This window comes from Anarhichas minor, unplaced genomic scaffold, assembly GCF_050575085.1.
Source record: "Anarhichas minor isolate MPS153535 unplaced genomic scaffold, ASM5057508v1 ptg000030l, whole genome shotgun sequence".
NCBI classification, from domain to species: Eukaryota; Metazoa; Chordata; class Actinopteri; order Perciformes; family Anarhichadidae; genus Anarhichas; species Anarhichas minor.
The window spans coordinates 661,211-676,055 of NW_027466476.1; the positions used below are offsets into that span (position 1 = coordinate 661,211).

The 14,845-nt window shown below is 42.1% G+C and overlaps 1 protein-coding gene across 1 annotated transcript in view; it reads right to left on the bottom strand.

Annotated features, from left to right (window-relative positions):
* The window catches only part of mctp1a (multiple C2 domains, transmembrane 1a), a 117,686-nt gene that overhangs the window by 37,415 nt on the left and 65,426 nt on the right, over nucleotides 1–14,845 (bottom strand). Inside the window, exons 10-15 of the mRNA XM_076104802.1 lie at nucleotides 13,656–13,749; nucleotides 9,226–9,328; nucleotides 8,256–8,358; nucleotides 7,551–7,652; nucleotides 6,942–7,016; nucleotides 4,440–4,559 (exon numbers count right to left, since the gene is read on the bottom strand). Coding sequence (XP_075960917.1) covers nucleotides 4,440–4,559; nucleotides 6,942–7,016; nucleotides 7,551–7,652; nucleotides 8,256–8,358; nucleotides 9,226–9,328; nucleotides 13,656–13,749 — 597 coding nt within the window. The remainder of the gene's footprint in view (nucleotides 1–4,439; nucleotides 4,560–6,941; nucleotides 7,017–7,550; nucleotides 7,653–8,255; nucleotides 8,359–9,225; nucleotides 9,329–13,655; nucleotides 13,750–14,845) is intronic.

Below are 14,845 nucleotides of genomic sequence, written 5' to 3' on the forward strand. Positions count from 1 at the left end.
TAGTAAAACAATATTTTCCACTGACAAACCTGCAAACCATTTCAGATATATTTTAAGGCTGCATTTGAACTGGGCAAACTTCACATCTAAGCACAAGCTGAATTTCAAATGAGATGCATAATTAAAATAGACAATCAGAAAGTTGCACAAAGTAAAACAATGGCAGTAAACGTGTAATATTTTGGCTAAAATACCAATACACAGAAGCAGCGCACTAATTTATTCCGACAAGTCTGTGTAGTTGAATTTTAGCATGGTTATTATCTTTGCTGCTTTCTCTTAATATTAAGAAATCCCCTGAACACATGAGGATATATTAAAAATGTTAACAAAATAGAGAAGTCGAAATGATTTATTCAAGCACTCATTGCGGCGGGTTGAGAGTTGTATCTTGCATTATTTGTTTGAAAACACAGCCCGCGTCCTCACGGCTCTGAGCCGCGGCACTGTGGGAGGGTAATATTCAGTACTTTGGCTTACATTAACCACACACCAGGCTAACTTTCCCCCTGCTCTGTCTCAGTGGAGTGAAACTGAAGTTTGGATTTCAGAGTTCCCCTTTATCTCTCTTACATCAATTTCCGTGCTGGCACTAAGTGTTGCCAGATAGCAACTAGAAGTCCTGTTAAGTTCGAGGGAACGAGAGAGAGAGAGGGAGGGAGTCCGTGTCCTGTTTGTGAACGGACCGACCCATCGCTCAGTGGTGCTAGACTGCCCCCTGCTGCACCCCTGCAGAACATAGATCTGCAGCACAATTACTGCTGTTCATCCGATAAAAAAAAAAAGCAGCCTGAATGACTAAGCCTAATGTGTCAAAGCCAATCATTTTGTAATAACATGAAAAAATTAAAACAAAGCATCCACCATTTTATGGCTCCTGAAATGAAACTGCACACGGGTACCTATGAGAAGAAAGGATGCCGAGTCCCTGATGTCGCAACAAAAGGCCTCACGCACTTTCTGTTGAGTCTTTATCTCTGGTGATTAAACTCTGACTTGGTATTCTCCGTTAGTCATGCCACTATATTTCAACTATCATTCATTTTGCAAATCAGGAGAGCAGTAAAATGTAAAAGTATATCTTTCAAAGCTGTCCCTTGCTGTGGGCAAAGACGAACTCCAGACTTTAAAACTTTTAAAAGTTAGACAGGTTCTTTGAAGAGGAGTCAAAGGAGCAATTTAAAGAGACCTGGAGTGGTGTGTACCACTGACTGCTATGGCGTCTCTGCACTGTGTGTGGGTGTATGTGTATCAAACTGCCAGCCAGGCATGTGCAAACACACACACACACACACACACACACACACACACACACACACACACACACACACACACACACACACTCCAATAGTTGCTTCTGTACCTGTCTTTGCTTTTTTTCCCTTTTTTTATTTCAGCAGGGTGAATTTTTATCTAAATGCAAAGCAGGTGATAGGTGCTCCAGTTTCCTCTAGAAGTAGCTCCGTTGTCTGGGCTCTCTTCCTGATAAGAGTCCTACTTTGCCTGACATAAAAGAGCCCAGTATCATTTCCCCTGCCTCCCCAACAACCCCCAGCTCGCTGCCCTCGCCCTTCCCCGAGCTTCACAAAGCTGCCTCTATTTGCTCCCAATTCAGAGCCCAATTGCAGATAAAGTTACAGCAAATTTGTTTGGAGGAAGAGCTGCTGAGGCCTGCGGTCCCTGGGGCAATAACAGCCTTGTCTTGCAGGGGCCGTGGGGAGAGCTGGCAGCAGCGGGAGAACAGAACCCAACACCGCTCAGCCCCACAATGGCCTCAACTCTCTGGGAGAGAAGGGGAGGGAGAGATAAAGAGGAACAGGGATGGATGGACAGACTGAAGGGAGAGGCAGTCCGCTTGCAGGTGTGGAGAGAGGAAGCAGTCGCTTAACCCCGAGACAAGGAGACGGAGACACCAAGACCGACCCACACACACACACACACACACACACACACACACCACCCATCATGCAGGACAGGAGGTAACTCCAGTCCCGTCCATTGTGCCAACGCCTCAGGCAAAGCTGCCACGGTGGCTGATTCACTGTCGGGATGGGTGGGTGACAGCAGTGTGGGTGTGAGAGAGAGAAAGGCTGCATGTGAGACTATGCGATATCTCTCTTTCTCTCACATGCACACAAAACACACACAACATACACACTAATCACAGCTGGCACTAATGGGCGATGTGTACATGCGGCTGGCATTTCAGAATTGGGCAGAAGACAGAGTAAGAGACCATGAAGAAAATGTTGAGAGTTTTTAGGTAGGGAACGTTGTGATGTGACACAGTATGACCACTGCATTTTGATGCACTATTGCATTCACGAAATACCAAAACTATATGAACACACTTAGACCCCCCCCCCCCCCCCCCCCCTCAGGCCTACTTAACAGTTAAGAAGTGCCCACATTTGTAAGTTTAGGGGTTGAATTGCCCACAACTTCACCTCCGTAGGTACAGCCGCGTTGGAAAGTTAAGTGTAACATCTGTCTTAGAAAGACAGCCAGACAGAAACACAAGTGCACATGTGAACAGACACACATGCCCATAATCACACACAGCCGTACACCTTCATGAACACACCACCTTGGCCAGATGGCCCCCCATAAAAACCCACTTAAAGAGATGAGCGAAGTGATTAAGAGGCCTCTCAAAGTGAGGCAGAAATGAGAGAGGGATGAAGAAATGGATGGGGAGGGAGGGAGTACCTGTGTAGAGAGAGAGAGGCCCTAAATACTCTGATGCTTTTAGCTAAGTGCACACTCGTATGATAACAGACTCCCAAAAGAGCGAGAGGGGGGGGCACAATGACACCTACATTTCAGACTTTCTATAAACTACAAAATGCTACGTCCTTGGCCCAGATACATTCTTTATCGTCATCTGAATACTCTGAATTGAACAGAGTACAATGAGAATATGAACAGTTGGCACCGTTACTCAGAAATGGATGTGCTATACACCGTTTTCAAAAAGGGCTGTACGAGGCATGCGCGTGTTGACACGGAGGCTGCGCTACCCAAGGCTGCATCCACCTCTATTCAGCATGTAGATTGGCAATTCTGAGGTGACCTTGTTTTCTGTGAATTCCTTGACATTTTTTTTGTCTGACATTTTAATTTATTTTTAAAAGATAAGGGGGGTTTAGGCCCAGTTCAGCCTTACATGAGAGAAAATTCAAAACGTACACGCCAGGCTCAGACATGAGCGCGCTTGCACACACAGAGGGAAAATGTTAACTGATCAATACTATGTCTCTTCTGACCCATGTCTTGTGATGACACTGTGACCTGCTGTACAAACACACACACACACACACACTTACAGTCTCTGCAGAGATGAAGCTGGTGTCAGACCGCCAAATGCTGCTAATGTCTAATGTCTGCTGTGGAGACACTTAGTGCCCTCATGGTAAAGGGCTGGGGCGGGGCGGGTCCACCTGTCCTGCAGCTACTTAAGTCAGGACACTAAACCAGACAGGATTAAATGCCTGCTCTGTCATCTTTAGGGTAGGGAACTCCATACAGCCACTCACCGTCCTGCAGGAGAATGTCTTTTACTGATAGCTCTGCTGTCCAATTACACTTCACCTTTTAATACCAGACACAGATGACAGGAGGAGGAGAGGGAAAAGGAGAGAGAGAGAGAAAGAGAAAGAGAGAGAGAGAGAGAGAGGATGAAGAGGAGGCTGACGGGCGAAGAAAGAAAGAAGCTGCCATTTCCACTGTCTGCAAAAGCAGCTTGTCACACGTCAATAGATTATAGCTGCATTTTCTAAGTATTTCAACGTCTGAGGGTCTCGTTTAAAATAGTGTTTAATCTACAACACCAACTCGTCCCACATTCCCAGCAAATGAGTGTCACAACAGACACTGTATATACAGTACCAAGTGAGATTTTAAATTTACACAAAGCTAGAAAAGGGATTTAATCGAGACGATCATATCAAGATATTTGAGTGTGTGAGTAACAGTCTGTAGTGGAGGATACAGTGTGGGAATGTACTTAAATGTGCTTGAGACGTCAACAACCCCTCGTGTTAGAGTGTGAAATTACCAGTGAAGGATCCATACTTTGTTAGCAGAAATGGTCCTACTGCTGCGTGTGTGCAGATGTTCAAAGTGTAATCGGGAAAATATAAGACTATTGTTCGTCCATTTAGAATGGTACTGATCAATTAATATGAGTTGGGTTCATTTCATTTCAGAAAGTGAGATAAACGCTTTCACCAAATAGTATGACCAACTATATTAAAGTACATTTCAGGGACTCAGTACACCAAATTTATTATAAAACAGCAAAATAATATTTGCGGCTATAGAGTAATGTTTCACAAAAAGACACAAAACATTTGGTCCTGTTTTTAGTTTCTGTGCAAAAGTGTATGTGATGCCATTTATGGTCCTGCACATGTATATGTAAGTGCATCTCTACATACTACAAAAGCACAGATGCTCCTCTGTGGAGAGTCCCATTCGAAGCAGCTGTTGATGTAGCAGCCTGTGTTGATCAGGAACATGATGCAGCGTCTAACTCTGTTGAAGTTTTGCAACAGCAGCTAAAAAGGAGACAAAAACAAAATAGCAAACGTTTAAAACATATGAACGCTTAAGGTCAGGAACGTGCTGTAGCTAGGAAAACAGCATTGTGTGATCAATATTGTACATCGCTGCTTTGTAAAAGTGGTAGATACAGTATGTCAACATATGAACATTCAGTTTAAAAAATAAATAAATAATAAAATGCTGTACTTTTATAAAATTGATGACTTTGTGACATGTAACAGAGTACAATTGGAAAAAACACAAACACAAAAGGTTGTTTGATATTTATCACATATGCTCCACGTTTAGTGCTCAGTGGAAACTTTTATGAAAAGACAAAGTAAACAGGAACAAAAATATGAATACAAACATCAGTACAGCTGTTACAGCCCGTCTCTGATGTAGTGATTTGTGATGATATACTTTTAAACGGGTCAATTTTCCCTCTTTCATGTTTAGTTATGGTGTGAATTCTTCACTATATCTTCCATCATATAATTAGTCCCTTAGTTAAAATGACAATAAGTCTTAATATGGTAGCTACATACCCCATTGTGTCTCATTCTGCTGTCACTTTTGAAAGTCAACTGTTGCATTACTTTTTACAACTTGAGATATGCAGCTTTGACCTCACTTTGGCTTTAGTATTACATTAAAGCTCTGAGGACACCATGAGGACATTTAGTGTGCTTTACTTCTTTGGATAGCTATATATGGATGTGGATCAGCATACAGGACAAACGGCCACTTTAAGTGTGACAAGCTGAGTCACAATGTTTCTTTAAGTCTCCTCTCCCAGTGATAAAGTTAAGTACAATAATAAAAATTTTCAACCGAGTCTCAGGATTCGCCTCCGAGGGTTCTCCGTGCATCTTGGCCAGATATGAGAGAGAGCTGGCTAACTGATGTCCTCCCCACGGGTTGCCAACCGTTCAGGGAATAGCATAACAGCAGCGCAGGATGCCTACCACCCAATCAGGTCACCACCAGGAGAAAGTGCTCCCAAAGGACAAACCGTCTCTGCAGATCACGGTTCAAAAAAATCTAGGCCATTATTTTACTCTGGTAAATTGTGTTTGTGTGTGTGTGTTTAAATGTGTGTATACTGTATGTGTTTGTAGCACTACAGAAAAGTCTATTGTCTGTATGAATGCGTGTTTCCGGGTGGATTTGCATGTGGTTAGGGGTGGCTTGGCTGCTTTGATGCAAGATGAGAGGAGGATTCCTCCTTCGCTTTGTATAATTATGTGAATCTTTTTGTTGCCAAACTGAGGATGACTGTATGGTGTCCTGCTGGGGACACACAGACCCTAAGGACAGCAAGACTGTGAATCATCCATTTCCACGTTCCTTAGCGCATGCACTTGATGTACATGCTGTACTCTTCTGGGCTCATTATTGCCTTGATAAGAATATTACATTTTTCATGAATTATTTCAAAGACTGCCTTGAGTTATTCCTTAAAAACACTTAGAAAAGTGGAGATGTCATTTATTAATTTAAATGTCATAATTACAATTTAAATGGTTTTGTTTGGCAGGCAGCTTATGTGTTTTCTTTTTCTTTACTGGGTGTGTGTGTGTGTGTGTGTGTGTGTGTGTGTTTGTCTGCGCGCTAAGCAGCAAGCAACAGCAGGGGAGCTGCTACCACACAAAAGAGCCCTCATGGGGCAATCCCTCTAAAGCAGCCAGTGACATCATCATTGCGAGACGCTGACATGGGTCATCTCTGTGAGTCAGAGGTGAAATGGAGATTCTGCACTTGGGAGAAAAGCGTGGAGTGGGCCGAGACAGAGAGCAACAGAGAAGGCAGAAACAGCGAGGAAAGAAGGGAGTAGATGGAAGGCTGACAAAAGCGTGGTGTGGGAGCTGCTGCTGCTGCGTGTGTTGTGCTGTGCCGGGCTGTGCTCGGCTATGCATGGCGCAGTATTGACTACTGAGCCCAAACGGTCACTCATATGACATGTCTGATGTGGGCCAGCCCCTACTATTCAGGCCTTTGTGGTGCCGACACACTGAGCAGCGTGACAATGAAGTGCAAAGCAGCAGTGGCAAAGAGGGCCAACTATAAGGATGGCCAATCTACTTATGCACCCCAGAGCTGACAGCTTGACATTTCTATTCACCACTCAGAGTGGATGCAAAGGGGGGGGGGGGGGGGGGGGGGGGGATGAGAGAAGGGAGAGAGGAGTGAAGAAGAAAAAAAGAAACAAAATGCTGTTTTTCCTTCGATCATCCTGTTGTATCTTGCCCACACAGTTGTTGCGGTTTCCAAGATGCCACTCTGCAGGCTTGTTGGTTTTGCTTCAGACAGTTAAGCAGAATAGGGGGTACAGCGGTGGACACAGATAAAAATGAGGCGGAGTGGTAGAAGATAAGTGCTGGCTACCGATGTACCTGTTTGGACACTCTGGGTTCCTCCTCAATATACTTCTGCTCAATGGGAATCAACGTCCTGAGACCAGCCTTCACCTGGAGGATGGAGTGGACACACACAGCCTCATAAACAGCAAACGGTGAGAGTTAAATGACACTCATTTCAAATAATACGGAAATGAAATCACTGATGATGACAATGGATTAAGCAAGGAACTATATTTTCCATTATTTAAGGTTTTTCTAACACATTGTGTAGTGATACTGGTAGCACATGCGTAGAGTGTGCCCCATGTCAGAGGCTAGAGAGAGCAAGAGAGAAAGCTGTAAGATGGCCGCTATAGGACACACACAGCGATGGTGAATGGGCGAACAAAGGCTGTTGAGAGGGAGTCTTCGATAATTAAAGCCAAAACGAGGACGAGGGACGAGGGATGAGATGGAAGCGAGGCGGGGGGGGGGGGGGGAAGGACACAAACAGAATAAAGACAACAGCAGCGTGGGGGGGGGGATGCTGGAGAAAACGAGAGAGGGATGGAGAGAGAGGATAATGGGGGTGGGGGGTGGGGGGGGCAAAATGAAGAAAAAAATATCAGGGAGGAGAATCAAAAAAGCTAAAGAAAGACTTACAGCATTAAAAATCACGTCTATTTCGAGAAAGATGACCCCTTTTGTTGGCCCTGTCAGCTCCTTGCTTTTCAAGGCGTAGGCTTTGCGTTCTCCATTTTGGATCTGTGGGAGAGGGACATGACAGGCGTCTGTCTGGCAATACCCGGCTGAATCGGCTCCCCGGGCCACCTTTGAACCCCAGCTGCTGGCGCTGACAGGGAACCCAAAACAACTGTGGCAACTCTGACAAGTACCTGTTCATTACCCACTGCAGCTCGGCTCTGTCAAACAGAAATTAACTATCCTGGGGAATCATACCGTACAGCGGAGCATAGATATATTAGACACACAGTGCTTTCACAGGCTATCTATATATTTTTTCAAATATAAGACACTCTTCTGTCCTTTTTTTTTTTCTTCTTCTATAAATCGCATCGTCTCTCGATCAATGTCATTTTCATATAATCTCTCATCCCGTCACTCTCTTTCTTCTCAACCTATCAATCTGTTCTTTTTTTCTTAGCCTCTCTTCCATTTTTTCTCCTTCCTGTCATGTCTTTCTCTTTGTGAAATAACAGTCTCATCTGTGGAGTTGCAAAAATAACCTCTGCTTTTTATATCTTCCACTGTGTGTTTTCATTCTTTCCGTTCCTCTATGTTATCTGTATTATCCCCAAAGGAAAAGAAAAAGAAACGCACAGAAAAGAAAATCTGCCTTTGACTCACATTTAGTAAAGGAATAGCCACTTTCCCCAGGAAGTCTGCACTTCTGTCTCGGTCCTCATCGTAAACAGTGACCTCAAGTACCGAGTGGATGTCCTTCACGTTACTGGACCACACACACAAAGACAACACCGATGACATACATACTGAAATATAGGTTATAGACTGAAACAGTGAAAGCTTCTCTAAATGCTTCAGACTCACAGAAAACTATTTATAATCTGAAACTATAGGTGGCATAGCAAATTCCTTATATTTGAATACCATCTATTACATTTACATAAATGTTTAAAAATCACCATTAGCATGCTCGATGTGATATTGCACTACATTACTGCCTGAGCTAAGCAGAAGTTAAGTGTGAAGCTCAGACGTGTCATCTTTTAAAAACTAGGCTAGGAAGAAGAGAGCTGACGTTATGTTTAGAAAGGAGGCGATGAGAAACATGTGCACTTAAAGAATTATGAAATGAAACTGTCCCATCACTGGGAATTACAAGTCTGTACTCGGGAATGAAATTGTATCGTATATTTAAGAAATGATACAGAGTTAGATCTACATTTACCTAAAGCCTTAGTGTAACTATATATTTGAACAATATTCTTTTTTGTATGAGGAAAAGTATGATAGGCCTTCATTATCTCTTATGTTAATGTTAACCTGGATTTACTGTAGGCATACAATGCATTTTAAAACACTTGTTAATAAGCAGTTGTATTAACAATGATTGAGAATATTTTTTTAAGTTAAAAGTTCATTAACGAAGAAGGCTTTCAGCACTATAAAGTGTGATCAATACATTTCTTTTAAATGATCAGATCGGACCAGAATTGATAAAAAAATATGAAAGAAACGGACACACTGAAAAACTGTTGAATGCTATGAATTAAAAAATGTCACAAATGAGACTTTTTATTTCCATTACTGCAGTGAGTACTAACTGTGTGACAATGGTGTTGTAAAAGCCACTTACAAAGTGAAGACCTTGTTCCATTCTGGGTTGAGGTTTTTGTAGACGGTGTGCGTCTGCAGCCGATCGTTACTCAGCTCCACCACACAGAATGGGTCACTCTTACCTACGGAGCAAAGAAAAAAAAAAGAAACAAGCATACAAGAATGACCTTCTCACTTAAAGGACAGACATAAATACTGCAGACACTAAACTTTTGATGGCTTGAGGTTTCAAGGAAATCGAGAATCTGAAGTAATTCCAACAGCTTTCCAATCCCTCATACTATTAAGACAGATAGTATATAGCACCTTACAGCTCCAATACCTTGGACTTATCAGAACGGTACTTATGCCATATATATTATAAAACAGTATATCAGTGGAACAGCTGCGAGCTGTTTCTATCAACACCCTGGGAACATGCACAACTAGAAGATAAGCTCCAGGACAACTATGCCCTGGGCGGTCACAAGGAGGGGGTGGGAGAGTGAAAAGGGAGAGAGGACTTTGAGAATAGATGGTGTGGAGAGCACAGACGGCGATGTGGCTCTGAAGGCCAGAGAAGTTCAAAGCAGAAGATAAAGACAGCCGAGCAGGGGTGTGGGAAGCATCGCTGGTCCGTGATTGACGATTCCAAGCGAGCGATGAGATGGTAGCAGCAACGATGTGGCACAAAAAAATGAGTAAAAGCAACACAGGGATAAAATTCATACTGACAGCAATTTAAATGAATAAAAACATTGAAAATAATTTGTGATATTAAAATTGAAATTTTACTTGTTTATTACTGCTGCAAAGATTTTTAGACACTGGTAGCAATACAACACCAAGTGACATTTCACAGTGATTATAGTAGAAACAAAGCAACATACATCCAAATGTAGATTTATCCTCCAGAACAAATATTTTACAAACTCACATATGAAATCATTTTAGTGGCCTGTCCCTCCCAAAAGATACAACTTTAATACTTGAAAGACCCCCAGATGTAAAAAAAATCACCGATATGATATATGGTTCAATATAAATCATATTCATTCATGCTAATTTATTCCAACAAAACTTTCAATTCAGAATTTACTACAGTTATGTAACTGTGTAGAGAGAGAGTGAGGGAGACCGAGAGGAAAAATAAAGATAATCACAGAGTTATGTCCCCCTCCTGAGAATAGCGTACTGTACTATAATAATCAAAACCAGTAATGTCCTATATATTCTCTATTTGTTTACTAATGTCTCACATTTCAATTTCTTTGTACACAGAAAGGAGTGAGACCAGCTCCCCACGCCTGCCAGCCCACCTCCCTTCGATTGCCTCAAAATGAACTAAAAACAACAAAACTCTTAATTCTGGCTTTGATCATTATTTTCTATTAAAACTGTCGGGAGCCGTTGCGCTGTTTGTTCGAGCTTGTAATTTGAAAAGACTGGGTCAGGATTTGAAAAAAAAAAAATATGTCCCACACGCATTCCCATTGAAAATAGTGAGAATATTGAAATATTAGTAAAGCAGCAATATTGCATAACAAAACTCAATAAAGTTGGGATTGAGTTCAAAGCCCCTCCGCCACATTTCTCTATGTGCCTGAGCGTGTATGCGTGTCTGTAAGTGTCATTGATTGGTGTGATTTTCTTCAAATGGTGTGACAAGGGCAGGACATTTAGTGGGTGTGCAAAGTAAATGTCACCGTGATCAATGCTGAGCCGTAGGTGTTGCCTTTCATATCGGTCTGTGGGGCTCTGTTGATGTAGAGTGTTTGAAGTGAATATTGACAGCTATGACTCCTGTGATAGAAAACAAGATACATTAAAAGACAATGGACTCAAGAGTCTCTGTGCGCATATTTTCTTAGCCATATATGTTTCTGTATTGTATTAAAATTCAAATACTTCCGTAGACCAATAATAAATAGACGACAAAATGTATCTAAAAATTGTAAACAAATAAAAATGATATATTTTGTCAGTACTTTTTACAGTTGAAAATCCTTCTTAATCATCCCAGAGCTTCCATAGCATAAACGGTTATAGTGTTGTCCCCACAAATCATGTCTGATTAAATTTAAATGCAATCATCCAAATTAAGAGCTGTAAATTATTTCTGCGGAACCCTGACCCCTCCCCCATTTTCTCTCTAATATTCTGTTTTTAATGACATGGCAGGCTGTGTTGCCGCAGAGAGCCAGTTGTCATTGGTGATGAACTCTCACCTTATTGGCCGCCAGCACCAGAGGCGGCTGTCTTAACCAATTACACGCTCAGGTTTGAGCGCCACTCAGAGATCATCCAGGTAATGTCCGAGCAAAAGCCCCTCCCCCCTCTGGGTTCCCCGTCTCTGTGGCGCTGGCAGCTCAAACTAATTTCAGTGTGCCCCAAGATAAGTGTGGAGGATGAATACCGTACGGAGACGAGGGAGCGCGCTGTAATTGCCTCGCAGGAAGCTTAGAGTTAGTGAGGAGTTTGAGGTTGGAGAGGGAGCGCACGCTCTCATGTTCCTGTATAATCACAATTAATTAGGATTCAGACTTTAATATGTAAATCAATCGCATTTTTGTTGATTTTTTTTCCCCCCATCACACGTAATAGGTTAAAATAGAATACCTACAGTATTCCTTCACGTGTCAAATGATGCAGTACAAAATCTACTCTTGTATGATATTGAGTGAACAAAAATAATGTCCAAGAAGTCTACACGTGCTTCGGTGTTGCTGCTGGAAGTGCATGTGTCCATGTGTGTGTTGCTATTGAAATGTTCTAACGGTGTAGCATCCACTCAGAGGGACAAGAGCTGGCAGACAAAAGGGATTGTTGGTTTTAGAGACTATTTTCAGTTATCCTACTCGGCCTGGAGAGGAGCTACTCCACAAAAACACTTCAATTAGAGAGCGAGATGGCCAGAGAGGAGAGACGGAGAGGAGGAGGAGGAGGGAAAAAGACAAGAGGGGAGACAGGCAGCGTGAATGGGAGAGAGATGGTGAACTATTTCTCTTTCACTGACCTCCTCTCTAACTGTCTGTATGTTTGTCTGTCCGTCTGTTTCTCTCTCACCTTGCTCCTGACCCTCTCTTGGTTTGGGTTGTTAAAATAGGGTGTTCATGTGGTGAGGGCTCTTATGTGGCTCTTACAGAGCTATTGTTTCTGCCAGTGACACACACACACTGAGCGTCAGACTCAAAACAGGAATAAGCCATCTAGAAACAACCCCTTTGCCGACTGTAGTCGAGGCCCTGTCCATACTACTCCTGGCTGGCTGAAATAAATCGTTTTCTGGGGAACAAAAGCAAAATATTTTCTTTTTTTTCCTCGCTTGCAAGAATGTATAAACACAAATAAGGTTACAAATTGGACTGTCTACATTTGAGATCTCTTTTGCTATAACAAAAACTTGTGATGTGAAACCAAAGACCTTGTTTTGTGTGAATAAATAAAGAGTCCCATGTAAGAACATCTTCACTTGTATTCTGTTTTTTAGCATATGAAATTCAATGTGACAATGTGAAGACGCATATGGCAAACATTGTTGCTGTGGGTTTCAAATTGAATTTTTTTCACTTTTGTTTCCTCATTGATGGATTCGGTCTTGGTAGTTTCTATGTAGAATATTATCCCCGGTTGGCACCACAAGACATGTTGCACTTTAACTGTGGAGTAAGCCTGTAGCAATAATTTCAAATGACCACAGGCTGTAGAGGCAACATGTTCTCTACGACCACGTCAAACAGGCAGACAGAGTGAAAGGCAAACAAACAGCCGCTAGACATTATATTTCCATAGTTTTACTCTTTTTTTTTTTTTTTTTGTTGGACGGATCCATGATGCTCAGACTGAATGATGAGCTCCACAACGAGGTCACGGAGCAAATTTCTGCTCCGAGTGAAATACAAGAGCCGGAGAGCCATTAGCCCTGCACTCCGGCTGCTCCGGTCGCTCCACGCAATAACCCAAATCAACCAGCTCCGCTCTCTATTGGCTAATGGGACTGTGGCGGTTTCAAATGGAAAAAAAGAAAACTCTCTCACACACACACACACGCACACACACAGAGAGACAGAGACACACACATTTCCTTCTCTCTCTACTAGATAATACAGAGTGAAAAACTAGGCCTGTCCACTGTAGACCTAATTAAAAGTAAGAATTAATGGAGAATGGAGAATTCAGAGAGAGCAAGCAGAGAAAGAGCGGGTGGAGGGAGGAGGAGGGAGAGAGATTTGTTGGTTCAAATATGTACTTTTTCTCTATTATTCAAATGAGCAGCCTGCATCTTTTCTAAAGAAAATGCAGAGACAAATTTAGCGTCCAGCCCAAAGTAGACTTTAACTCTCTCTGAGGATTTTTGCAGAGGATCGTTCCTTAAACCAAAATCACACCCCGACTGTATCTTTGGCTAGATTTACTGATTTACTGCAGAGTTCATCGTCCTGTTGTTTGGACTTACGGTCATCGTCTTACCTGTGACATCTGCTGCCATCAGTCCTTCAGCCCTGATGACCTTCACCTGCACCACGCCGACATCTTTCAGGTTGTGGAACGACCTCCACAGATTCTGAAACATCACAGGAACAAGGGTGAAAGGTCAAAGAGGACGCCAAATTAGCATAGAAGAGAAAGGCGGGTCAATGGCCTGACATTTCATCAAGAGAGGAAAGGGTAGAATATGTCCTTTAACAGTCCTCTTATTTGAAAATGTAGAGCTGGCATTTATAGTCGAGTCTTACGCAGGACAAATGGCGAGATTTAATTTCACTGAATAGCTGAATGTTTCTTAACTTTGTACTTCTCAGATAAAATGGAACTTCACTCATTTTGATAAAGAAGATGAGCCACGCAGAAATATGTTGCAAAAGGTTACAGCGAATAAATACAGTACACAGATAAAAGTAGAACAAATAGGGGTCGTTGTCGACAGCAGGCAAGTTCAACACTGGAACGTGCTCAGTAGAAGAAGACATTTCAGGGTTGTATCCATTCCTACTGTACAATGAGAAGGCGAACTCAAGGTGAGACTGCATGAAGAACTATCTTATAAACACTTTCCACTGTTGCATTTAGAGTCAGAGGTTTTGTACTTTTTTCTATCAACTGTTCCACTCAAAGACTGAGTTGGTTTATGTTTTGGTGAAAAGTAGAGTTTTGTATATTGACCATGTGGGGAGGAGTGTGAGAAACCGTTTTGGCATAAAGTTTGTGTGGGATTTGGACATCCTCTCCTCTCCATGCCCAATATGAACAAAATGCATAGGTTTTAATACAGTTTTATACATTTTGATTTGTATTATTTGAACCCTAAGCTGATTTACTCCCTTTTGCACACTGTCATTTTGGACAATTTAAAAAAGGAAATGCTGTAAATATCAGTAAATGCTGATATTTACTTTTTTAGTCGTCACTCCACGAGTTGCTTCCTCATAATTTTGTGTGTAGAAAAAAAGAGGTGCTTTGAGTGAGTGAGAGAGTGTGTGTGTGTGTGTGTGTGTGTGTGTGTGTCAGCGTGAGAATAGCAGCAGAAGTAGTAGCAGAAGAAGACAAGCGTGGAACTTATTCAAAATGAAATAAAACAATTCTTACAACAGTCAAAAATCTGTATACGTGCAATATATAACAAAAGAAAAATAAATACACGTATCTGATGTGGTTTTCTT